We start from the raw sequence: 27,289 nt of genomic DNA, 5'->3' as shown, positions 1-27,289 counted from the left end.
GATTAATTTCACTTCTTGATGACCAAGATAACTTGATTTGAATCCTGAGCTGTCTATGAACTCCTGTTTATTCGGGATTGTTCCTTAATCTTTATAGATGAGGGTAAGCTCAACAACACTACTCAATATGCCTCCTGTTTCAGGGATAAGACTGGGTAGATAGCTGGGAACATAGAATTTATAAGATGAAATTCAACCCTGCCCATTTTAGGGACAGTTGAAAGGTTGTTCCCTTAAAGACTGATCCCAGGCCTTGAACAAAGAGCCCCATCCTCTCGCTGGCCCGAGAGAGAATGGATTTAGTGATTAAGATCCTAAATCAATTGTTCATTAGAGAGACAATGGTACTTAAGGAGAAAAGATGTAACTTAAGGGTAAAACGATAATTGACCTAGCTGAGGTTATGGGCAACCTGTGAAGGATCAACTTATCGATGACCATTATATCAAATGGACACAAAATATATCTATAGTGAGGGGAGTGCAACTACAGGCTATAGCGAACAATCCTGTTAGTTAACGAATGTTGATTAACTAGGTTAAAGAGTTTGACCGGTTAGTCTCGATCATTGAAGCCTATGATCTATAGGTCTATTGAGACTCCTTGTTAGATCACTACGAACAAAATTAAAGAACTAGGTGAAGTGAGAATTTGAAATGTTCAAATTCGGTCTTTAGGAAAAATTATATTTTTTATGAGATATAATTTACATTTATATAATTAATTATTTTTTAAGAGTATGTTTTAAATAAAATATTAGCATGAAAGTGTTTCAAAAATTTATCAATGTGATTAATCAAAATTAGGTGTCAGAGTCAATTTAATATGTGATATTAAATTCATTGTTCATTATTAATTAAATAATTTCTAAAATATGAAAAATGTATTTCATATTTTTTTTGTCAAAAATTGTTTTATTGTAATTTTATTTTAATAAAAAAATTAGTTAGTGGAAAAATCCAATTGTTGGATTTTCCCACTAACTAAGTGGATTATGAATTGTTTCTGCTTGACACATATTTTTAACATACTAATGTCGTTTGAGGTGAAGGCCATGCAAGAAGAGTCTTTGCATGTGTTTTGGTTATAAATAAGTTTTGATTTTCAAAAATTAAAAACTATGCTTCTTTGACTTTTGACAATTATTCTTCCACAAACTCTCTTTGACCCTCCAAATTAATTAGTGAAATTTTCTATCTTTCACTAAAGATTCGGTCCCACAACCATGTTCTTCAGCTGAAAAATAGCGAGGATTTACCTTGGTGGTGTCGATTGCTCACGAAGACGAAGATACTTGTGGAAACTACAAAGGTTGTATTTCTAACTCTGCTTGCTTAATCCTAGTTAATTAATGTAATTATGTTGTTAATGATCCATTGCTTCCGTTATGCATGCTTCTTTTTATCCATCATGTTCATCATAATCAAGGGAAGTTAAAAGTCAAAGTTGTGAAATGTATGTTTGTTGGTTTCATTGATGGGGTAAAAGGCTTTAGAATATGGCACCCTACAGAAAAGAGGTTTATTAATAGCAGGAATATGATTTTCAGAGAATCTGAAATGTTTATGCAGAAGCAGGAGAAGTGAGATTGTATTTCTAAACCTGTGACCAATTAAATTGAGGTGGAGAATCCATCAGATTAGCCTTTTAGTTCTAATCCACATGATGAGACAGAAAGTCCTGAAGAAGAGATGGTTGAACATGGTGAATTTGAAGAAGTTCAACTTGACTTGAGTCATTACTTCTTAGCCAGAGATAGACAAAGGAGGACTATTGTACCACTTGCTAGGTACATTGAAACAAACTATATGAATCTGGTCTTAAATGCCTCAGTGGCTCCCATAGATGATGAACCATCTTCTTTTGAAGAAGTTATGAATGCTCCTGATGCAAGAAGATGGGCAGAAGTAATGAACGAGGAAACTGAGTCATTGAAAATTAATGGAACATGGACTCTAACTCCTCTTCCTAATGGATATAAGCCTATAGCTTCTAAATGAATTTTCAAATAGAAAAAAGGCATCGATGATATTCAAAAACCTAAATATAAGGCCAGGTTCGTTGCTAAGGGCTACAGTCAAAGTCAGGGAATTGATTATTCTGAAATATTCTCTCCAATGATCAAGCAAACATCAATCAAACTTTTACTCTTTGGTGGCTCAAAACAACTTGAAGCTGGATCAACAAGATGTCAAAACAGCCTTCCTTTATGGGCATCTAGAAGAGACAATCTATATGATCCAGACCCAAGGACATGAAGTGAAGGGTAAAGAAGACCTATATTGTTTGTTAAACAAGTCCATTTATGGACTAAAACAATCTCCAAGATATTGGTACATGAGATTTAATGATTATATACAGACAATAGGTTTAAGAGAAGCTTATTTGACAACTGTGTATGTGAATACTAAGTCCTATAGGGATAAGGTGTATTTTCTCCTCTACGTTGATGACATCCTGCTAGTTAGAAGCTCAAAAAGGGACCTAAATCATGTCAAAGATCTTCTGAAGAAAGAATTTGACATGAAGGATTTGGGGGAGTCTAACAGAATCCTTAGTATTGACATCACAAGAAATAGGGACTAGTCACTTCTATACATAAGTCAACAAGCCTATTATGAAAAAGTAATCAAAAGATTTCACTTCTATGAAGCTAAACCTATGACTACTCCCATGGCTTCACATTTCAAACTCTCAGCAGCAAATTCTCCTAAAGAAATAGACATTGACCATAAAAATCAGATGGCAGCTGTACCCTAATAGTTAAGTAGTGCGAAGCCTCATGTATTTGATGATTTCAACTAGATCAGACTTGTCATATGCAGCCAGTTTGGTTAGTAGATACATGGCTAACCACGGGAAAAGGCATTGAGAAGCAACTAAATAGATACTTAGGTATCTTAAGGGAACAAGGGAGGCTAGACTCATCTATTAGAACAGTCCTAAATAAAAAAAACAAAGTTATATGGCTTTGTGGACTCAGTAGTTGCTTTATCCACTATAGAAGCTGAATTCATAGTATTATCAGAAGCAATCAAAGAAGCTCTATGGTTAAAGGGATTACTGACATATATGGGCATACAACAGAAAACAATCAAAATATTCTATGACAATCAAAGCACCATACATTTATAAAAGAACTCATAGTTTCACAATCGGACCAAACATATAGATATAAAGTATCATTTTGTTCAAGAAATGTTAGAAAAGGAAGAAGTTGAAATTCTAAAAATCCATACCTCTAATAATGCAGATGACATGATGACCAAGCTGGTGACTCAGCTCAAATTCCAGAACTGCTTCGAGCTAATCGGTTTTGACCTATCTGAAAAAGGTTGAAGAAGATCAGATCGGAAGGAGCCTTAAACTTTTTTAGTTGATTTCAAGGTGGAGATTTGTAAAAATTATGAAATTAAATTCACATTCCTTTAACTAACTTTCATTGTAATGAATCTACTTTAAGTATAAAAGGAGACCCAAACCTTTATTTTTTACATACAAACATATAGAGAGAAGAGAGAAAGGCAAGAGAAATTAACTTGTAACACTGCCTGTGATTTTCTTTCTAAAAGGTTGAGAGCTCCTTCTCGTGGATGTAGATTAATCAGATCGAACCACGTAAATCAGTGTCTCATATTTTTTTTCTTTCTTCCCTCTTTACTTCATCTACCTTGCTTCGTTATCCCTGCATGCAAAGTTCATCTTCATTAATACGAAAACACCATGAGAGAGGATTTCTCCAAAGAAATATCATTCACGGAGCAAAAGTGAAAAGGAACTTTTGTTTACAATACCTTTATGATAATTCTTCAGATCTGTGGTGTGGCCTCAGAAGATTAACTTGTTTTCACAACTGTCTTCCACCTTCATTGAGCTATACTTAGACTTGGGCCTCAGTGTGTTTATCCTAAAACCCAACACATTTGATGTTGATAATTGAACCCTATATGGAGAATCTATGCTCGGCAAAAAAATTCCAAGATATGCGTTAGACTTTTAATCTCTGATACCATAAAATAACTTAAAATTAGCAGAGGATGATCACAAATGAAGTGGAATTTTATTGATATCAAGTGACCAAATACAATGACCTTTTATAGAAGATACACTATGTAAAAACAAATAAACAAACTATTAAACTAATTATCAAACAATCTAACAAAAAATTCAATCAATTGATAACATAATTTAAATAAACACAACTAGCTTAATGAGCTCTCCAAATAATTTTAAATCACCAATTGACCCAAAAGCTTAAGTTCATGGATGAAGAAAAATTTAATATCATCTAACAATACCTTTACCTAGCCAATGCGGGGACCTTGATTGCATTCCCAACATCAACATACATGCATAATAAATCCAACCTATAATTTGACATAAAATGACATGAAAAGCCCTAAATCCTTTGATAACATACTTTTTTGTGCATATTACACTCATGTGAAGGCATATTATAATCTTTTGTTTGTATGAAACAACAGTATTTTATCAAGTACAATAGTTACATGCCTACATGTAAAAATTATAAAATATATGTGAACGTTTTAAATTGACATGTCAATTGAGTGTCAAAATATCTGAGTGCAACTGCAGTGTAACACCCCGTATTTTTTTAGTAGTATTAATGTAATTTCAGTAAAAAAATTTACTAATTGAAGACATTTTTGGAATTTTTGGACATTTAAGTGCAATTGTTGGAATTTAAATCATTTAAGTGGAAATTAATATTAGAAATTAATTCCGGAGTTTGGTGTTGGAAATCAAAGGCAAGATTTGTTATTTTAAAAATGGAAAGAAAAAGAATGGAAAAGAATAATAATAAAAATAATAAAGAAGAATAGGAAGGAAATTAAATAAAATATATTTTATTTTATTCATTTTCTTTTCTTTCCTTTTTCTTTTTCCTCTTTTTCTTTCTCCTTCCCCCTTCTTCCTCACACAGACCTAGTAGCCTTTCACTCCCGCCACCGATCTCGGTCAAAAGTTCCGACCTCCTCGCTGCTGACCGTTCGCGCCACCCAAATCTGATTCCTGTCGCGTTGCGAGCCACCCGAGCGCTAAAGTCGATCACACCTGGATCGGATGCCAAGAGCCTCAGTCCAGTTGAGCATTCGTCCAGACTACCGCCGCCCGAGCCCAAGCTGGTCTCCACCGCCACTCGCCGTGTAAGCTTCTGCTTAGCCGACTCCTTCACCGCACGTCCGCCGCTCTTAGCTCGACCAGATTCGAGCCACCGACGTCCTCCTCCGCCCAGATCCGGCCGAGTCTCTCCTCCGCCGCCCACCGCGTCACTGCCGGCTGCTTCCAGGGTCGCCAGCCCTGTTCGTCGCCAGGACCCGCCTACACCACAAGACTTGTGTTTTGAATAAGCGATTGGTTATTTTTTTGGGCAAGATTTTGGTTGATCTAGTTTGATTACCCATTTGGATTTTGGGTTAAAAATTTGTTATCTCTATATTTAGAATCCAGATCCAAGATTGGAGTACTTCGGAGTGCACAGTGTGTTGTTTAGCAGATTCGAGTTCGTTCAGCAAGTATTTTTGGTAAGCGTTGTGACCCTTGTTGTTGATTGTTAGGCACCTTTTGGTTGTTGGACTGATGGAGAGTTTGGTTTTAGTTTCTCGAAGGTTCCAAGTCGTCATCCTTTGGGTTCTAAAATCTTCTAAGAGAAAATTTTGAGCCAAAATCTCGCGAATGTTAGTTGATCAAGTTTCGTTGGGTAAGTTCATTGGTGATCCCTAAATTTAATTTGTATGTATGGATCTTGGTACCAAGAATTTAAAATTTGTGTTATGTTTTGTATTAGGGGACTTAGTTCAGGGGTTTTTGGTTGGAGATCATTAGCTTGGATTAAAAAAATCGGAATTTGATTTCGAGGTAAGTAATCTTACTACTGGAACTGGCCATGGGCCAAGCTTTAGTTGTATGCTAGCATGATAAGTGTATGTTATGGTAAATGTTAGCATGTTGATTAACAGTATGACCTGAATCAAAGTACGTCCTGGCACGAATTTTGATTTGTTTACATACACACCTAAGTACTTGATCGTTAATATGTGATAGTATGTGTTTTCATATGTCGATGTCTGATCTGCTGGTGTTGAGGCATACTTGCATGTTGTAGATTTATGATGTAAGTTATACATGGATGATGTATAATATGTTATTAAGAAATATGTGTATGTGATGAAGTCATGGCATCAAGAATTTTTATGTATGTTTTAGAACCGTACAATGTTGAATCTTAGCACGTTAAGACTATGTGAATATCCTCATTGATTAGTTAGATGCTCACCAGTTTGTGTTTCCTTCGGGATTCACTAGTTTGTGTTTCCTTCGGGATTCACCAGTTTTGTGTTTCCTTCGGGATTCACCAGTTTTGTGTTTCCTCCGGGATTCACCAGTTTTGTGTTTCCTTCGGGATTCACCAGTTTTGTGGGCATACTTAACTACAATAGGATAGAACTCAGTCTCTTGTCTGTTTCATGTGTTTATGTGCCATATGTGGGTATCTAGAGGACATAGATGCCTAGCCTGACCCCAGTGGTGGGGCTACTTACTGAGTATTTCATACTCATTCTTTCTTATGTTGATGTTTTAGGTAAGTGTAGAGATGCACCGGCGATGGTGCAGCGGAATTCGTGATCGTGTCACTGAGACTAGTTTTTACGCTTCCGCATCATGAGATTTAGAGTTCTTTTCATGTTTCTCTTAATGTTTAGTTTTGATGTTTGAAACTTATTATTAAGAATTATTTTTCATATGTATTTATTAACCTTTATGATTTATGGGTACCCTATTATTGTTGCATTTAATAAATGTCTTTTGAACTTCTCTTGTTTTAATTAGCATTTATTTCAAATAACTGAGCGTCGTTTTAAATCCTTTGCATGCATTTATTTTAGTAATGACCTTACCTAAGTCCTAGGGGGTCGGGTCGTTACATGAAGAGTCAAACAAAAAGTTAAGCAAATAAAAATAGTTTCCAAATAACCATACATTTTTAGATTAAAAAAATATGCACCACATACCCTAACTTAATAACTCAACTCTAAACGTCAAACACATGCTTTCTAACTCCATACTAAGCAACTCTGCACTCCAAGTACAACCTTCCTAACTCCACATACATATGAACTTTAACCTTTTAAACTCAAATCAACATACCAAACAACTCTTCAGATATCTCCGACATAAAAGTTTAAAAACTAAAGATCTATCATCTATGTGGAGTTTCTTGATGTAAGTAGATGAATCAACACATAAATTAATAAGGACCATAAAATTGAAATATCTTATTGTGAAACTAGAATATTATCACAAGAATAAGAACAACACAAAAGAAATGACAAGATTAAAGGAGCACTACAAGAATTTCAGGATTTAATGTCGTTTTTAAACCAACATTAAAGGGCTTTAAGGTCGGTTGACAACCAACATTAAAGATAGTGTTATTAAAGCTCTTTAATGTCGGTTTTCTTTAATTCCGGTTTTAAACTGACATCAAAGGGTTTTAATAACACTGTCTTTAATGTCGGTTGCAACCGACAATAAAGCCCTTTAATGAAATTTGCAACTGACATTAAAGTATTTTAATGTCGGTTGCAACCGAAGCCCAAGAATCAATTGAAACCCTTTAAACCGACATTGAAGCTCAGAATCTGTCCATTTTATCAATTATTATCCGTTTTTTTTAAATTCCATTGTCGAATCCATTTTTTCGATCAAAAAGTTAAAAATGACATTATATGTCTCGTGTTGGGTCAAGAAATGTCTATCATTGTTTTTTTATTAAAAAGTATAAAAAAAATTTGCATGGCAAGCCATCAATATTTGTCTTCCACCTATGAACTTATCCATAAACAAGAATTAATATTTCCAATCCATTACATATACTCATTAAATACGAAATAAACACACTAATCACCAATATTTGTATAACAATAACAGACTTTCATAGAATACTTACACCAAGCCGTCATTTCTCTCATTCACAAATATCAATTAGTACTAATTCCATGAATACTTAACACCAAATACCTCATATACACAAAAATATTATACATAAATCTTCCAATAAACAGATCATGGTTAGATAAATTTGCATTCATTCTAAGCTAGCATTTACATTCTATTGAGATAAAAAACAAGAATTACATCCTTACACAAATCAGTCAACAAAACTTACCCATTGGGTTTGAATTACGTCAAGCTCTCCTTGGGTATATGCATTTTTTTGTATTGAACTACAAAGAGGAAAAAAAAGATAAATTCAACATAAGTTTACATTCATTTATTAAATTAAAGCTTGTATATAAAAAATAAATAATTTATGTACGAGGCTAGTAATGGGAGTAGTAGGATTATGCACTATTTAATGTATATACTTTTGCACATAGTATCCGTATCCTACAGAATCTAATTGACAGGGGCACTGCATATAAAGAAGTTGAAAACAATTATTTTTATGTTCGAATGAACATAAATTGTTAAAAAATGAATGCAAATTTACCTTTACAGGTTTCCATTTTGGAGAAGACCGATGGTGTTGGAGATCGTGCTTGGCTTGCCATGTTTTCAATCCACTAAATAGTTTGAAAACATTAGTTAAACATAAATACTTCAATTAAGAGCTAATAAAGTTCAATTACACTTACATATTTATAACTCCATGAAAATCCTCTTGAACCTTACTTCGAAGAGAGTCCAAAACATAAACACAATTTTCTTGTAGATTGATTACAATCAATATCCAATGATAACTATAACAAGCAACGATTTTGAAATATTAATATGCATATAATGCAAATTAAAAATAACTTAAGAACTTGTATTTACTTACCCTTTATTATATGGAATAAGGACTAATTGGTCCAAATTAGCCAATTCTAGTTGATTGGCTAAATTTCTGGATCGAATATCTTGAGACTTCATGTGTGGCGATATTCTTGCTTAATCAATTATAAAAAACAGCTTCGTAATATCACGACCACATTCTTTTCTTTCTAGTTCCATGGTCTGGCCTAGTCAGTACCTAGTCGGGCTTTTTTTGTTCCAATGAATCGTAGATAAAATTATTATTTGATTTGAAAACACAAAATCTTTTTGAAACAAATAAAATCGAAGATACCTAAATAAAGTAAAAGTTATTATTTAAACATGAAACAAAGTATACATGAGTGAATCTAGATGAGTAATACTTATGCAATGTATTTCAAAATACACATGTAGCCTATTTCAACCATATTACAATATTGGATCAAATCATCGCGTGCTAAATAAATAAATTTATCTCTTCCAAATATATGCTCGTCCAAATTGATACGGATCATGTCTACATCGTTCATGTTATGCATGGCATGTCCGTTCAAGAGTTTGATGGTACGATTGGCGTCAGTATATTTGGAGGACTGGTCGAAGCTCTTAATTGTTGAATGGTCCTACCATAACCAAAGTTACAAAAATTCAAAGTAGGAAAAATAATAAATAACCAAACTCATATCCTGAAAAAGAGGCATACTTTTTTCTCGTCAACCATAACTATAAGTTCACGAGGCCATGTTACAAAGTTGCCCATTGCTTGATTTAAGGACTCTATTTTACCCTTCACAGGAATTGGTATAGGCAAATCTTCTCCCATGACAATGTCAATAAGAACTTTAACAATTAAGCATGACACATCATCATCAAATGCTATGGCTACTGTAACAATATTATCTACAGTTCCTATAGCTAAGTGGCCTGGTGTCCCCTTAACAAATTTAAAAGAACTATTGTCATGCATGGTTAAGCACAATATGATTAAAATTTAAAAGTCACGACAAATAAATTACCTCCAAATCTTCTTTAGGAATCTTCTCAGTATTTTCTTCTTTAGATGCACTTAATGCAACACTTCCAACAGATGATTTGGACTGATGAGATTGTCTGCTGTGAGTTCTTTCTAACACTTTACCATGTTGAACAATATTTTTTTCACTAAAGCCTCCTTCAATTTCTTAGCTCATTGAGGACTTTGGTTTTACTAATTTGAAATATTGGGAATGGGAAACAAAATCACCCATTTCTCTAACATGTCTCCAATGTTCCTCTGTACCCAATGCTTTGGTCAAAACATCTTCACCTTCATAGACTTCAGCCAATTTATCATGTAAAACATATTCAATATTCACACAATATCTATATCATCACGAGTTTCAGACATTATATATATGTCATCTTAAACTTTGCACAATATAAACTTACAATTCGATTAGCATATTCTCAAGTAGCTTCATCAAAGTATTCATTATTTTTTCCTTTTCTTGCTTCTTTCCATAAAGTCACCCGATAAGAAGGATCACTCCATAGGTTCTACATGAACATACATATTTAATTAGTATAAACATATTAGAATAAAAGATTTAATTTAAGTCGAATAACTTACTAATTCTTGGGTAAGATTCGCATAATCCTTCCGAGAAATGTGATGATTATATACATATTTCGCACGTCTTTCTTTTTTAAGACGACTGATCTCCTATACAACAAATCTAATTAAGTTACCTATCAAAATAATGATCATATTGATATTTAATTTATTTAGAATGACTTGCATCCCATTCTTCACTCAATCATTTATTAACAAATGATGTCCACTGATCTTGCTCTATATGAGAATATTGTTGGAGAGAAAATTGCAAGACCGAGGGTTCATCCTTAAATGAAGTATGAACTTTTGAATCAATGTGGTCTTGAAAGTCTGAAACTTCCTAGATGCAGACATGAGTATACCATGTTTGGACTTAGAGTCCACATCGAACGACATCTGCACAATGAAAAAAGTAGTTAAACAATAAACTAATAAACTACTATACACATGAATTCAAATTTTAGAAAACATATTGCTACACAATAAAAAGGTTTATCTTTTAAATGGTTTGGAACTTTTTTCCAAGAATTATATGTTATAGGTATTTGTTGTCGAACACAAACTCCTATATAACTTTGCATCTTCTTTGCTCCAAATCCAATCGGTTGTCCATGTTCATTATAATCAGTGGTCAACTGTTGCCCAGATGTTCTTATTTGTGCCAACTCAAACATTGTAGTTGAGCCACGTGGAATACTTATTCTACTATGTTTTTGTGGGATCATATTTCTATCATCATCGCTACTACTTGCTGAATTTTCCATGTCAATCTACAAAAAAAAAAAAAAAAAAAAAAAAAAAAAAAAATACTCACACAAAAAACATATAATTTTAATATTTAAATACATATAACCATATAATTTTAATATTTAAATATTTTTTTTATTATATATTCATTTTATTGTATATTCAATTTTTTTATTATAATTTATTGTACATTCAATTTTTTTATAATAATTTATTGTATATTCAATTTTTTTATTGTAATCTATAAAGTTATACATTATTCTTTTAATTGAGAAATAAATACTTCTTTTATCATGTTTATTTAATTAAGTGTAGATACTTTTATTGTATATTCAAATTTTTTATTATAATTTATAAAGTTGTACATTATTCTTTTAATTAAGTTGTACATTATTCTTTTAATTAAGTTGTACATTATTTTTTTAATTAAGTTGTACATTATTCTTTTAATTAAGTGGTACATTATTTAATTAAGTTAATTAAGTTGTACATTATTCTTCTAATTGAGAAACAAAGATTTTTTTAATTAAGACATAAATATTTTTTTTTTTTCAGATCATGGCTTTAAACCCAAGACCTGTTGATCCCGATGTTTTGTACGACCAGTCCATTCATCGATCATCTGTTGTATGGCAAGATCGTACTACTGGAGAAATATCTTGCAGGCGTCGAGAGGCAGTTCTCCAGCGCACTATCCCGCTCCACCCTCAAATACTACCGCTACTGCGCACATCTGGATTCTCCAGGTCAACTGTACCTTGGTGCGACCCCACCTGCCGACAAGATTAAAGGATCAAGGTTAAGTTCGATATGGTTAGAAACACAATTCCATGAGCTCACAGATGATGCAGACGAGGAAACCGTCATAAGATATGCGTGAGCATATATACTACAAATGATGAGTGGAAGTCTGTTTTCAGATAAATCAAGTCATTTTGTTCACTTGATGTTCCTACCACTATTAGCTAACCTTCATTATACGAGGCGGTATTCGTGGGGTGGAGCATGTTTGACATGGTTGTATAGACAACTATGCAAAGAAACAAGACCTGAGGTTCGGAAGATAGTTGGGTCTCTCATACTTTTACAACTATGGGCTTGGGAGCGATTTCCAACAATGGCTCCACAGCTACATGTTAATGACACTCAGTTAGTTGGACGAGCCTACGGTTCTCGGTATGTTGTTTTAATTCAATTTAATTTTTATATCACTGATCTAGTTAATTTAGATTCTAAATTATCAATTTAAAAATTTAGGTGGAGAGACAAATTTTGTGCGACTAGGACAGCCACATGTAGTCAGCCAATATAAATACATGTTTGATCTACTTCAACTTGATCAGGTACATTACACTGAACCTAATTGATTATTTTATACACATTTTTATTGTATTTGTCTTTAATATTCTCTAATATAATATTTTGTGTTTCAGGTTATTTGGGAGCCGTACAAAATTATTATGTATAATTTGCCTAATTTTTGTACGAATGGTCATAACATATGGCGGACGATGAGTCCTCTCATATGTTTTCACATTGGTGAGTGTCCCATCGCCTTGTAATACTGAACCCACGATATTGATTTAAGGATTGGAGATTGGTCCGAAAAAGTTGCATATTTGATAGTGCGATGGCACTATCGTGCAAGGTTTATTGCAGTGGGAGTTTCTCTTGAACAGTTTGACAGGGATGTCACTCAAGAATATATTCATTGGTATAATAATATCACAAGATGCTACGTCACTCGTCTGGGAGCAGCTGTGGGTCATCTGGTAAATGAATGAATATTATCTAATTATTTTTAATTTAAATTTATTTTAAATATTATCTAATTGTTTTATAATTCACAGAGATCGAACAACCGTAGACTACGTGAGGTTGCAAATGATCCGAACCAGGTTCTTGCTATATGTAGTGACAACCAAAGCTATATGGAGGAAATACATTATATATGCGATATACCTATTGTTTCTCCACTAGCTCCTAGACGTAGAGGACCTGTTTGGGAAGAGGATGAGTTTGATGAGGTTGCCCATAGTGTGGAAGAGTTGCCCCTATGATGCAGACGCAGAGTCAAACTGATTATGTTAGTCCGATGATGATGATGCCAGCATTTGGTTCAAGATATTATGACTCAAAGGCTGGTCCTTCGTCTTCATACATGCATGGATATGGTCGGGGTCATGGAGAGCATAATGAATATTTATATTATGAAGCGCCTGCAGAGGTACCAGAGCAACATTAAGAAGAACCCGAGCAACTTCACGTTTGAAGTCGACGACGACAACCAGCTCGAAATCGACAACGTCTGCCTTGTCGGACACATTGATTTTTGTAATTATTTTTATATAAATGAGATATTTTAATTTACACTTTTTTTTATTTTTATGAGATATTATTATTTTTTTAATTTATTCTTTTTAGAGTTTAAATAAAATAATATTTTTAGAAATTGTTTTTATAAAATGGAATTTTTTTTAAAAAAAAAAAAAAGAAAGAAAGAAAGAAGAATGTCGAATGTCTAAATAATTAAAAAGAAAAAAAATAATGGTAAGGTCGAGGGTTCAAAATTTGACCTACCCTCGACCTATTAAAAAAAACAACAATATTTTTCTAAATAGTTTGAAAAGTACCATATTTTTCTAAATTGTTTTTAAAAGTACAATATATTTTTAATTTTCTCGAAGGGATGTCTACCAATTAAATATATAACCATCTTGGCTGAATATTGCGTATTTGAATCGTATTCTATTAGCAAAAGTTGCACGTATTTAAGTTAACAATCAACAAGCCAAAATAAAAATGTACTAAAATTATAGTAGTAAAAGAATTAAAAAATTCTTCTATGCATGGTATTACATTTCCATCCTTATATCGAAATTTTCATCGAAATTTACACATTTTCATGAATTCGACATCGATAAAAGAGGTGAATCAACTCGACATCGTTGAGGTTCTGTGGAGGTCGTTCGTGTTGTTGGGGTGTTCATGACCGAGGCGATCGCTGAGGACGAGTGCGTGGTGTTCGTGCTATATAGCGATCGTGTTGGACGAACGTTCGAGGTTGCTGTGTTCGAGCGGTCGTGATCAAGGAGCATTGGCGATGAGTCTACCAACGTGCGTAGAGTTTCTCCTTGATTCTTTGTTGTATCATGTTGTAATTTCTGTATTGATTGCATAACCGTTTGTTTCTGTTTACGAATGTAATTGTAATGTTCATACATGATTGTAATTTGGAATGATTTTTTCCGCTGCTCATGGAAATCCTCGTGATCGATTTTCTTCACTGAAGAACTTCCCTCTTTCTCCCCAACAATTATCGAGCTTTCACTCAAAATTCTCACCGAGAAGCTTGGAGGAACAGTGGTTATGGAAGATTAGGGCGGAATTTTGACATAACTTCTCCTCTCTCGATGGATGAAGCTACCTTCAACTTCTTGGGTGGACCATTTATAGGCATCAAAAGGTGAAGATCATCGCCTCTTTCTAGTGATGATTGAACGCCTCGCATTAAATTTCATGCTCTACTACCACCTGCTACACGTCAAAGATCCACTAGTGGTGTAATGAACCTATCACATCGACTACCAACTTGTTCTGTTTACTTGACTTCCATCGTTGACGCATTTTTCGTTTTTTTTTTTTTTTTTTTGTCGTGTTTTGTATCATCGCATGGCGCTATGTATTGCAAGTTGGTATCCATATATACATTTTCGGCTGTCGCTTTTTTTGCTCTTTTTCATTCATCCTGTGTTCAAAAGTGACATATTTCATACTTTTTCAAGGATTTTTAGTTTTGTAATCTCATGATCGCAAAGTATAATTATTCACGATAATTCTTTGTCAACTTAACACATTTTCCTTTGATCTTTCTTATTCTTAATTGTTCTCAATAAAAGAGTAGAATAACTTTTATTTCTACAAGTTATCACTATGACCATTAAAATTCTGTTTACACTTGCTTTATATCATGGTTGAAAACTGAGACAGGTGGATATCAATAATGCATTCCTTCATGGATTGTTAGAAGATGAAGTGTGTATGACTCAACCACCAGGGATGGTTGATTCGTCTGCTTCTACAATGGTTTGTAAATTGAAGAAAGCATTGTATAGTTTGAAGCAAGCTCCACGAGCATAGTTTGTTAGATTGACCCCGTTTTTACATTCACTGGGGTTTGTCAACTCGAAAGCTTATCTATCTCTTCTGATTTATCATAAAAATGACATGGTTTGTTATATTCTAGTCTATGTATATGATATTATCATCACTAGTAGTTCTTCACAGATGGTTGATAAGCTAATTGTTGATTTAAATAATCAATTTTTTCTTAAAGATCTTGGATTGTTAAACTACTTCTTGGGTAATGAAGTTTCATACTTAGCTGATGGTTGTTTGTTTCTTTCACAAAAGAAGTATGTATCTGATCTGTTGTATAAGGCAAAAATGCAAGATGCTAAGTCTATCACTACTCCTATGGTTAACGGTTATGTTCTATCTACTTATCATTGAAAAAAATTTGATGATGTTTGATTATACAGGAGTATAGTGGGAGCTTTATAGTATTTAACTCCAACAAGACCATAAATTGCATATAGTGTCAACAAAGTATGTCATTTATGCATTCTCCAAACAATTTTTATTGACAAACTGTAAAAAGAATTCTTAGATATTTGACAGGGACTCTTGATCATGGTTTGTTGTTTAAGAAGCCAAATGATCTAAATATTCATGGCTTTGCTGATGCGGATTAGGCTTCAGCCAAATGAAAAAAAATCAACCTCAGAAGTATGTGTCTTTTTAGAGGTAATTTGATACAATGGGCATCAAATAAGCAATCTGTAATATTAAGATCTAGCACAAAAGCTGAGTACATAAGTTTAGCACTTGTGTCGTCAAAATTGATCTGGTTGCATTCCTTGTTCATTGAGTTACATATTCGATTATGTCAATCTCCTATACTATGGTGTGACAACTTAAATGATGTGCATTTAAGTGTTAATTCAATTCTTCACTCTCGTATGAAACATGTTGAAATCGATATTTACTTTGTGAGGGGTCTTGTACATCAGAAGCAAGTTCGAGTGCAACATCTTCCAGTCCATGCCAAATTGCAGATGTTCTTACAAAAATCCTTTCTACTGCAAAGTTTCTTCCTTTAAGGGACAAGCTCAATGTGTGTGCTTCTCACCATATAGGCTTGAAGGGGAGAGAGTGGTATTAAGTGAGCTCATTAAGCTAGTTGTGTTTATTTAAATTTTGTTATCAACTGATTAATTTTCTGTTAGATTATTTGATAATCAATTGAATAGTTTGTTTATTTGGCTTTACATAGTGTATCTTCTATAAAATGTTATTATGCTTGATCACTTGATTAATGAAATTAATGAAATTCCACTTCATTTGTGATCATCCTCAGCTAATTTTGAATCATTTTAAAGATTGTATCAGAGCAGGTGGTCAAACTCTTGCAATGTTATTTCCTCCCCAGTTAATATTTGATTTCCACGAGGTCTTTGTCCCTAACAAGGGATATGAGAACGAACATGCGATGAAATTTTTTAGAAATTTATGCGTATTTAAACACCTTTTATAGAAACTATTTAAAATAAAATTACAAATGCATTTGGTTATATTTTCTCAAAGGTAATTTTATTCACAAAGTTTGTTTGCTTTGACTATATGTTCAAAGTATTTTTATTAATGTTAAATTATTATATAAGACAACTAGTAAACATTATGAATTAATCATTTCAATATTGTATTTAAAAATACTTTCACCTGCCAAGTTTTTTTGTTTTTATTTTTTTGTTTGTATGAGTATATGATTGACTGAGTTGGTCATTAGTGTTAGTCATTGGAGATAATTGATGGAGTCGATGTTCGGAGTTGATTACCGTAAGTGATTGAAGAAGTTGACCGTTGAAGGTGGTAATTGTGCAGAGTTGGATGTCGGAGGTGATCCTCATTGAAGGTAGTCAATGGAGGTAGTTGTAAGAGTTGGACAGTCAAAGGTGATCATTGAAGCATGTCATCGAAGTGAGGCGGTTGTAGTCACCAACGATGGTTGTTTGCTAGAGTTGGGCATTGGAGGTGATCGTCGAAGCATGTCACTAATGATGATTGTTTCCAGAGTTGGTCAATAGTGGTGGATGGCAAGTGGAATTATTAGACTCATTAGAGGGATGGAGAAAAAAAGAGAAGAAAATGGAGTTCCTCCATAGATGTGCAAACTTTAATAGTGAACATTATTGAAGTCAATGGAATTTGAATTATTTCACACCAATGGCTAAACATTGAGTAGGGTTTTTAACTCAACTCAACGCAACCTAAGTCAATCCCCAAATACTCTTGTGAACTTTCCAACACATTAATAGATTACTAACTTTCAATTTCGCACTTAAAGGTCCTTGAACATTATAAATGTTAAGTAGGTCCTTGAACTTTCAATTTTATAATATATCTATATACATATGCACAGAATCTTATTTTTGTTGCCTTTAAATTTAATAATTATCCCTTAAGAGCATATAAAAACAAGTGTTTATGAGTTTGATACTTTGAAATACGTACATTCTTAAATTATTTGATTAAGCATGTTGCCTTTTAATCATCATCCCTTAAGAGCATATAAACGAGTCTTGTGAATTTGATACTTTGTAATACTTTCTACATTATTTGATGAAGCATGTCTATAATTTATAGTTTACACTAATTTCAGGGTCACACTTTAATATAATCACTTCATTACCACACAACTGCCAAACAAAATACCAAACCATGAGAACCCCCTCTAAATGTAAACACAAAATAATCAAAGAGGGTAATACATACATTACATATATGATTACAAAAACACAAATATGATTCCAACAAAGAAACCACATCCACAAAAACAAGACAAACAAACTGAGGGATAATCTTGGAGTAGAAAGGTGGCTGCATAAAAATACCGTTAATAACCATTTGATTTTTTATTTTTAGTTTTTTAGTTTTCGAAATTTGCATTTGTTTACTACCATTTGCGATGCTTTCTATTTTTTAAAAAAAAATATTTGAATTCTTAACCAAATCTTGTTTTATTTTTTAGTTTTCAAAACTTGGCTTGAATTTTGAAAGCATCTATAAAAAGTAGAAAACAGAAAGAAGAGGAAAAACAATTCCAACGTGAAAGTAATATAAGCTTAACTTTTGAAAACACAAAAAAATAAAAACCAAATAATTATTAAATGGAACTAGGACATCCATTCGAAAGTGGTGCAGCAAAGTGGGTGAGATAGGCATCAGCCAGCATTTGACCTAGAATGACCTGAGCATTTGTTGTGAGATGGAGGTTGTCTTCTTGGAGTTCCAATCCCTTTGCATCAACACACACCAAATTCTCCACTTTCATCCCCAATTGAGCCTCCCTCACTTTTTCAATGTACTTGAATCCTGATGCAAGTGCTACCTGTTTCCATTTTCACACTACACATTTTTAAAAATTGATATTTCTATGTCTATAATTAAACATGTCTTTTGATGTCATATTTCAATTGACATTGATGAACTGTAGCATTTTTAGATTACAATTTGATTTGTTGTGACATTTATATTTTGGAAAAGAAAAATCTATATCTACCATGACAGGAATAAAAAAAATGAGAAGTTAGAAGAAAACAATAAAAATATAAAACACAAGAATTTATGTGGCTAAATAATTAAAAAAAACTACGATCCATTAGAAAAAACTCTTATATATATATAAAAAAAAGGGGGGGGTGGATTTCAGACGACTGAAAATCCAAATATAAATAGGTAACATCACATGAATGGGTGAAAATCTAAATGTTTAGATCCTATTCGGTAACTATTTGGTTTTTGGTTTTCAATATTTGAAAATTAAGCTTATAAATACTTCATCCACCTCTAATTTCTTACTTTTGTTATCTCCTTTCTACCAATACTTTCAAAAACTAAATCAAGTTTTGATAACTAAAGTCCTCTTTGGTAACTATTTGATTTTTTTGTTTTTTTAGTTTTAGTTTTTGAAAACTAAACCTATAAACAATCTTTCTACCTCTAATTTTTTTTTGCTTTATCACCTACTTTTTACCGTTGTTTTAAAAAAACTAAGCCAAGTTTTGAACATTAAAAAAATTAGGTCCCATTTAGCAATCATTTATTTTTCTAAAAAAAAAACCTATGAACACCATTTCCACTTTAAAATTTCTAACTTTGTTATTATATATATATATATATTGCCAATATTTTAAAAAACCAAGCTAAGTTATGAAAACTAAAAAAATATATATATTAAAATTGTTTTTGTTTTTGGAATTTGACTAAGAATTCAATCTTTTACTTAAAAAATATGCAAAGCATGATAAGAAATTGAAAGGAAATAGACTCGATTTTTAAAAACCAAAAACCAAAAACCAAATAGTTATTAAACAGGCTGTAGTTTTTAAAAAGTTGTTTTTGTTTTTAGAATTTAACTAAAAATTCAACTTTTTTAATTAAGAAAAATGTAAAACATTATGAGAAATTGGAAGAAAATAGACTTTATTTTCAAAAACTAAAAATTAAAAACAAAATTGTTAAGTAAATTTTAAAAATTTCTTTTTATTTTTTAAATTTGGCTAAGAATTCAACTCATACTTAAGAAAGATAAAAACCATTGTAAAAAATTTGAAAGAAATAAGTTCAATTTTAAAAAAACCAAATAGTTACTAAAAAGATGTTAAATATTCGAGAGTACAAGAAGAACATAGTATTTTAACTTTAAAGTGTGTAGTATCTTCAATTGTCGAAAAAGGAAGATGTGTAGCTACTTGGAAGAGTAGTAACTTAGATTTTTCTTCTTCTTCCTCCTTTCTTTTTTAGTAAAAAAAATTATGAATTCAACTAGGGCATATGAGAATTTGAACTGGTAGGAAAATAACCCCAGTAGGTTAACCATCTCTTATAATGTGTTGGAGAAATTGATACAAAAGGAGGAGAAACGATCTCTTTTGAAGAAAGAAACTTTTATTTAGAAATACACAAGGATGAACACTTAGAAATTACTCTTTCACTCTCAAGACACTCACTCACTTTTCTACACTAGCTCTCTAGCTTTGCTTGGCTTACAAATGGAGCTACACCTCTTATTTATAGGCATGAGATCCTTGGAGCCCAAGCAAAAAGATCTCTCTAGATTATTCTTGGATCCTAAATATCTAGATATTTCTTGGTTTATTCTTATCTAAAGTTGTTCTAGAATATTTCTAGATTTTTCCTTTGAGATATTTATTCATACTACAACATAGTCCTAGAAAAACTCATTTACATATTTATGTCATATGGGAGATACTCCAACAACCTTGTAGACTAGTTAGTGTTGTTATATATTTTAATACTCCCCCTCAACACTAACTATTCTAGGTCGTTCAATCATCCCGAGCTACTGTCAAAACTTTGCATGTTTGTTTGCCGGTAGTCCTTTTGTGAAAATATATGCAATTTGATCTTCTATCTTTATTGGCTTCATCTCAATTTCTTCTTGAAGTACCTTCTCTAATGAAGTGACAATGTACCTCCACATGCTTGGTCTTTACATGGAATACAGGATTCTCAGCTAAGCGAACTGCAAATTAGTTGTCGCAGTATAAAGTCACTGGTGTTAATCCTTCATTAGTTGCTTTATCCACATATTCTCTTGTGTTGCCATGGTTGTTGCTCTATACTCTACTTCTGTGGTAGACAATGCAATTGTTGCTTGCCTCTTGCTATACCAAGAAACTACTCCACGACCAAGTTTGAACAAGTAACCAGTAGTTGCTCGTCGTGTATCATGATCTCCTACATAATCAACATCACATAAGCCTTCTAACTTGCATTCCTCCCCTTTCTTATAAAAAAGACCATATTCACTTGTTCCTCTTAAATATCTTAAAATTCTTTGAACTACTTCAAGATGAGGCTTATTCGGATTCTATATATAACAACTTACAACTTCGACGGAATATGAGATATCAGGTCTTGTTAAGATAAGGTAGATTAAACTACCTACCAATTGACGATATATCGTTGAGTCTGCAAGATCTTTTCCTTCATATATGCAGAACGTTTTGTTAACCTCTATTGATGTTACTTCTATAAAAGATCTTTTACATACTTTTTTTATTGAAGAAACAATCTTTTTTTTAGTGTCCCGCCTCTAGTCTAAGGAAATGTTTTAGTTCTCCAAGCTCTTTCATTTCAAATCGGATTATTAGATTTTTCTTTATTTGTCGAACTTCGTCTATGTGGTCTCCTATTATGATTAGATCATCCACATAGACTAATATGATTGTGACATTTGAGCCTTGAGCTTTGACAAATAAGCTGGAATCTGTTGGAGCTAATGCAAAGCTACTTTCATCTAGAAACTCTGCAATTTTCCTATACCAGGTTCTTGGAGCTTGCTTTAAACCATATAAAGCCTTTTTCAGTTTGCATACGTAGTCATGATAAGCTTCATCCTCAAAACCTTTTGGTTGCTCCATATATATTTCTCAATCTAGCTCTCCATTTAAGAAAGCGTTCTTAACATCCATCTGTCACAACTTTCATCCCTTACTAGCAACAAGTGCTAATAAGACTCAAACAGTGGTGAGCTTTGCTACAAGATTGAACGTCTCATCATAGTCCAAGTCATATTGTTGAGAAAGAGTTACCAATCGAGCTTTGTATTTCTCTACCGTCCCATCTGCTCAAGTTTTAATTTTGTAGACCTATTTACAAAATATGGATTTAACATCTTTAGGCTTCCGCACCAAGTCCCATGTTCAATTCTTTCTTAATGTATAAATTTCTTCTTCCATGGCTTTTCTCCAGTGGACATTCTTTTACGTTTCTTCATATGTTGTTGGCTCCTCAAATGTTGCTAATATTGCATTCATTTACCTGGAGTTAGGTTTTCTTAGTCTTGTTGATCTCCGTAATTGTGGCTCTTAATTATGTAGTCCACTTTGTCAAAGACTTTGTATTCTTAATTGCTCTTCTTTGTCTTCGTCGTTTTCTTCTTCTCTTTCTATTAGAGCTCGTTGAACTTCACTTATTTATTCTTTTGGTTCTTCTTTGAAAGACTTCTCATCTTTGGGTGTCTTTTCTAATTCGAGTGCCCCTTCAACAAATATGACATTCATTGATGTATATCATCTGTTGGGGATGATGTCCTAAACTCTCGTTGGGTCCTGTAGTTTGTAAACATAGTATTGAACAAACACTTGTGATGTAATAATATATGATATTTTCTTCACTTTTGTCTATGGAACATTGGATGTTTTAATTGTTTTACCACGAACCAATAAACTAAGATCCCTGATTTTCGTTGTAACTTAAGCATTTATATGGAGACATACAGGTGGATCATGTCTTAAGTGATAACCAAAATGGTCTGTAGTATATGGACATAAGAGAGAAACCTTATTCTGGTAACGCTACGGATACGACCCGCTTTGTAGAATAGTTACAAGTGTTGTGACTTGCTACAGATGGTCTAATCCTGATCATTCTTGTGGAGACATGCGAGCGGGGCATCCTATACAAAGGAGTTTGTATAAGACCGGACCACGAAGTGTTATAGTCTCGTTATATAACGCCGTTTATGACAGAGACTTCACTTCACTAGAATAACCATAGGTAACATGACCTCAATCTTGAGTGAGTTGGGAACTTCTGCCTTTGAGGGTGGTCTTTTGATTTGCATGAGTGCGAGTGGCCAGATCACTGACTTAAACCTACCACTTTGGGGATTCATCTGATTTGGGAGCTGGGAACTCAGCTACACAAGATGGAATGCACTCCTTCCTCGAAGCAGAGGTAAGTAGATAGATTGCTCCCTTAAGGGCTGATTCCGGGACTTGAACAGTGTGGCGCCACACACCTTCTCATGGCCCAAGAGGTGTCCACACATAGTAAGACTATGTTATATTGTTCATTAGAGGGATCATTAGTACTTAAAGAGTTAGATGTGATTATAGAGGCAAAACGATAAATTGGCTCAACTGTACTTACGAGCATCTGTGAAGGGTTATCATACTGTTAATTGGTTATATCCGATGGACACAGAAATATATCTGTGGTGAGAAGAGCGCAGCTGTCAGTCTTTAGTAGAATGTGTGGCAGTTAACGAATGGTGGATCTCGTGGCTAAAGAGTTTAGTCAGCTATTCACGTACCGTTGGAGCTTCGAGCCATAGGTCCATAAGGTCCCTTTGGTAGCTCAATGGATTCAAGTTGAGAATCAGTTTTTGGGTCAGTTTGAAGTGTTCAAATTGATAAGAGAGTGTTCAATTATATATGATATGATTAAACTAGTCAATTATATATGATATAGTTGACATAATTATGAGATACAATAATTAGAGAAAAATGATATAAATATGATTTATATCTAGTAGAGGAGAAAATGACTAGTTCATATATTGCATATGATGTGATATTAAACCATAGGTTATAAATATAATATGATTATATTTATTTTTTTAATTAAACGATTATGGGATAATTGTTGCCCGATTTTTTCTCCGTAACCAAATAAGTTAATAGGAGGTTGCATTCATTTTTTGTAACTGAAGGATAAAATGAAAATTGTTTTCATTTTGCAAAGGATCAGACATTCGCTCACCGATTGAGTACACTACATATCGCATGGCAAACCGAGAGCATACACGATAGCTCAAAGTTTCTAAACGATCGTGTACACGCACACATTTCCTAAATGATCGCATAGAATTACCTAAACGATCGTCTAGCTTTTTCTACGCGATCGCGCGCACGAGCGTTTTACTAAATGATCGTCTATACGATCAAGCCCGTTTTACTACACGATCACGTACCTTTACCTAAACGATCAAGCATCCGTCTATACGATAGACACCTGATATCTCCCACTTGCTTGGTCATGGTAAACGATCGTTCCTTCCTCCTTCCCTCTATCAAATCCAACAGAACCCACACCTCCTGGATTCTCACTCTAAGAATACCAAGGGTTCCGAGTGGTGGTGTCTTCCCTGCTGCCTTGTTCGTGAGTAGTCCGTTCGTGGGTGGACGACAACAAGATTTGGTGGACGATAGCTTGGACGATCCCAGCGACAGCGAGATTTGCTTCCTTGACGGGAGCAAGATTGAAAGGCGAAAAAGAGTTCTTCAACTGGTATGTATCTTGTTCTCTTTGTTGTTTAAAGTTTAAAGCATGTTGTAATTTGTTGTTAAGTGCATAACTAGTCTGTTTGATTATGAATGTGATAATTCTGTCACAATGAGTTTGGAACGATCTTGCTTCAGCTCAAAGATTTTTTTGATAAGTGTTCCTTCATCATCGTCCACTGATAGGATCAACGTATCTCCACCCTTTTATTTGGTTATCATATCCAACAAAGATACATTTGGTTGCTTTCTTGTCAAACTTCTTTCTTTGATGGTCTGATACAATGTAATGACTCGGCTCCTTAGGACTTATACTAGGTCGTTATTACATGCATGTATACCTTTCAAATCAACATTTTTCCATGATTTGGTAAAAACCAAATAAATACTATGAAATAAATAATTTTAATAAAAGTAAATAATTGAATTTCATTTAACAAGGTACCCTTAAAACCATGAAACAAAACTAAAAAAATCTTTTAAAAAGTCCAAAAGCACAAATACTAAAATTTCGAGTCCAAACATCAAGACTAAAAATTTTGAAATATAAAATCTTGAAAACATGAGCGAAAAAATATGACTGGTCCCACTGGCTTAATCACAGATTTCGCTTATCATTTGTCGACATGTTATTTCCTTACATGAGAAAGATTGAATATAAGATACTCAGCAATTAACCCCACTACTGGGATCAGGCTAATCATTTATGTCCAATAAATGCAATTTGAACTGAAACTCTATACTAGTAGGACCTAAAGATTTCTCTTACTTGAGTGACGCTTTTACGTTTTACCTTTCTCCTAGACGTGTGTCACTTTCACACACATCAGGTCCAATGTATATCTCTTTCATATACATTGAACTCTCTAAGAATGCATCACTTTCGTACACCCCAGGTCTTCTCTATAAAAGTAGGGATGTGTACCTTTTTCATGCACATGGTTATATATACACCTCCTTCATATATACATCACATTGAGTGTGCACCTCTTTCATACGCCCTAGTCCCCTCTAGGTATGCATCACTTTCATACATACTAGCCGTGTGAACAAAAGTAAAAGCTTTCACTTTTACCGTGTGAACAAAAAAAAGAAAGGAAAATAGGAAATACAAAAGTTTACGAATAATTATTTTAAATAATAAAATTGTTGAAAATATTTTCAAATATAATAAAATGTCATTGTCTATCAATGATAGATCACGATAAAATGCTATAGATATTTATCACTTATACTGATAGATGGCTAATGTGGTCTATCACTGATAAATAATGACATTCGGTTATATTTATAAATAAGTTGATCATTCCAAAATTTACGTAAAATCTCTAAAATTGAAGAAAAACACTTTTAAAAAAATTATCGTTACGAGAATACACTAAGGGGGCGTTTGACGCGCTTGAATTGGGTTGGTAATTATTATAGGAGAAGAGTAATTGGAAGAATTGATGCGAATAACGAAATGAGAAATGTGAATTAACACAAATAACGAGGTAATAAACCTTTTTAATAATTTGTGAACCAAAGGGTGAGTAGGTTTTCTTTACCCACCCAACCTAACCCAAACTTGGGGGTCAAATGCCCCATAAATAACATGTATTAATTAATTTGATTTTTTTAAAAAAATTATGAGTTAAATTTTATTATATTGTACATCACTATTTAAATTAATTTTAAATTTTATTTAATAACTTTTAATTAATCAATATACATTAATGCAAAAATTGAAATTTCAACGGAAAAACAAGGATAAAAATATAAATTTTAAAATCAAACAACGTTTAAACAAAACTCAAACATTAAATATAAAATGGTAAAATATTAAAATTTGTTAAAATTTAAGGGGGGAAAACTAAAATGTAATATTTGAGTGTGATAAAAATGTGACCTGAATGATAGGGAGAGAAGGCAAAGCCAAATCCCGGCGCACATTAGCAACAAACTTTTCCATATTCCACTGATACGCATCAGCATCATGTTCAGTAGAGGTGTCACTTTCTCCTTGAAACCACAAAATCGCCCTAATTTCCCCGCCGTCCTTCACGCTATATCTCGCCCTCTTCACCATTTCCTCATACAGCTTCTCCCCACGCGCCCACTCTCTGATCGCCGTTCCTCCGACGGCGCACGGTACCACCGCCACCGCCACCGCCCCCACACTCTCTCTCACTCCGTTCGCAAACACCATCCCCGGCCCCACCCCGCACGTCTTCTTTGTGTCGATGTCCGCGTGGAGTGGCTCACGCGCCGCCTCCCAATGTTTCTTCGCGCTCAGCCGGAATATCGACGGGTGCGGCTTTGCTTCTGGTGGAACCACGCCGTCCCACCGGTGGAGCTTCTTTAAGACCCCGCCGCGTCCCGCCATGTTGCTCTGCCCGGAGAGGATGAAGATCTGCTTGTTTGGCGGTGGATTGAGAGTTGGATTTGTGTGGATCGGATCTGGATCGGTCGTAGTCGCCATGATTTTGGGATGCGGATGGTTGTGGTGGTGGTGGTGGGTTTTTATATTCCGTCGTCACGGTGGTTGGGTGTTAAATGATGAATGGTTTGTTGAAAGGAAATACGTGTTTTGGCTTTTTCTGGTGGAGGAAAAAAGAAGCCGACTTATTAATCCCTTCTGTTATATTTTGTGTGCATGCGAAGCTAAGAACACCACAATCCAAACAATTCGGACTATCCAATCCGTTAGATTGGTTTTGTTGAATTTTTCTATTTTTATTGGTTGTATTGGATCGTGGGTTGGCTAAAAAATATTTGGTTGATCCAACCCAATCCGAATTATATATATATATATATATATATTCCTATTTATATAAAGTTTTATTTCTTTGTATTGATTAATTTTTGAATTTATAATATTTTTCTTTTAAAATTGTTATGATATTGTCTTTGTTTAAAGTTTACAATACATAGATATTTGATATTTAATATCTTAATTTTATGAGATTTTAGTTATTAGTCACGTATTGTATAT

At 33.5% G+C, this 27,289-nt stretch overlaps 1 protein-coding gene across 1 annotated transcript; it reads right to left on the bottom strand.

Moving 5' to 3' along the window:
- Window positions 1-17,876: 17,876 nt before the first annotated feature.
- LOC120078124 (carbohydrate esterase, putative (DUF303)) lies at window positions 17,877-27,232 on the bottom strand. The gene is made up of 2 exons (XM_039032343.2): window positions 26,204-27,232; window positions 17,877-18,611 (listed from the first exon to the last, which is right to left on the bottom strand). The coding sequence occupies exons 1-2, from the start codon at window positions 26,774-26,776 to the stop codon at window positions 18,387-18,389; spliced, it is 798 nt and encodes a 265-aa protein (XP_038888271.1). The 5' UTR covers window positions 26,777-27,232; the 3' UTR covers window positions 17,877-18,386.
- Between the last annotated feature and the right edge of the window lie 57 nt (window positions 27,233-27,289).

Source organism: Benincasa hispida, chromosome 5 (genome assembly GCF_027475165.1).
Source record: "Benincasa hispida cultivar pf3 chromosome 5, pf3_genome.v1.1, whole genome shotgun sequence".
NCBI classification, from domain to species: domain Eukaryota; kingdom Viridiplantae; phylum Streptophyta; class Magnoliopsida; order Cucurbitales; family Cucurbitaceae; genus Benincasa; species Benincasa hispida.
Note: the sequence above shows the minus strand (reverse complement) of the source record. Positions and strands in the feature narration are given on the sequence as shown.

Excerpts from the sequence above, each read along its gene's own strand:
- LOC120078124 (XM_039032343.2), bottom strand. The coding sequence starts at position 26,776 with ATGGCGACTACGACCGATCCAGATCCGATCCACACAAATCCAACTCTC. Across the intron at positions 18,612-26,203 it reads CTTCTCTCCCTATCATTCAG|GTAGCACTTGCATCAGGATT; the intron begins GTCACATTTTTA and ends AAATGGAAACAG.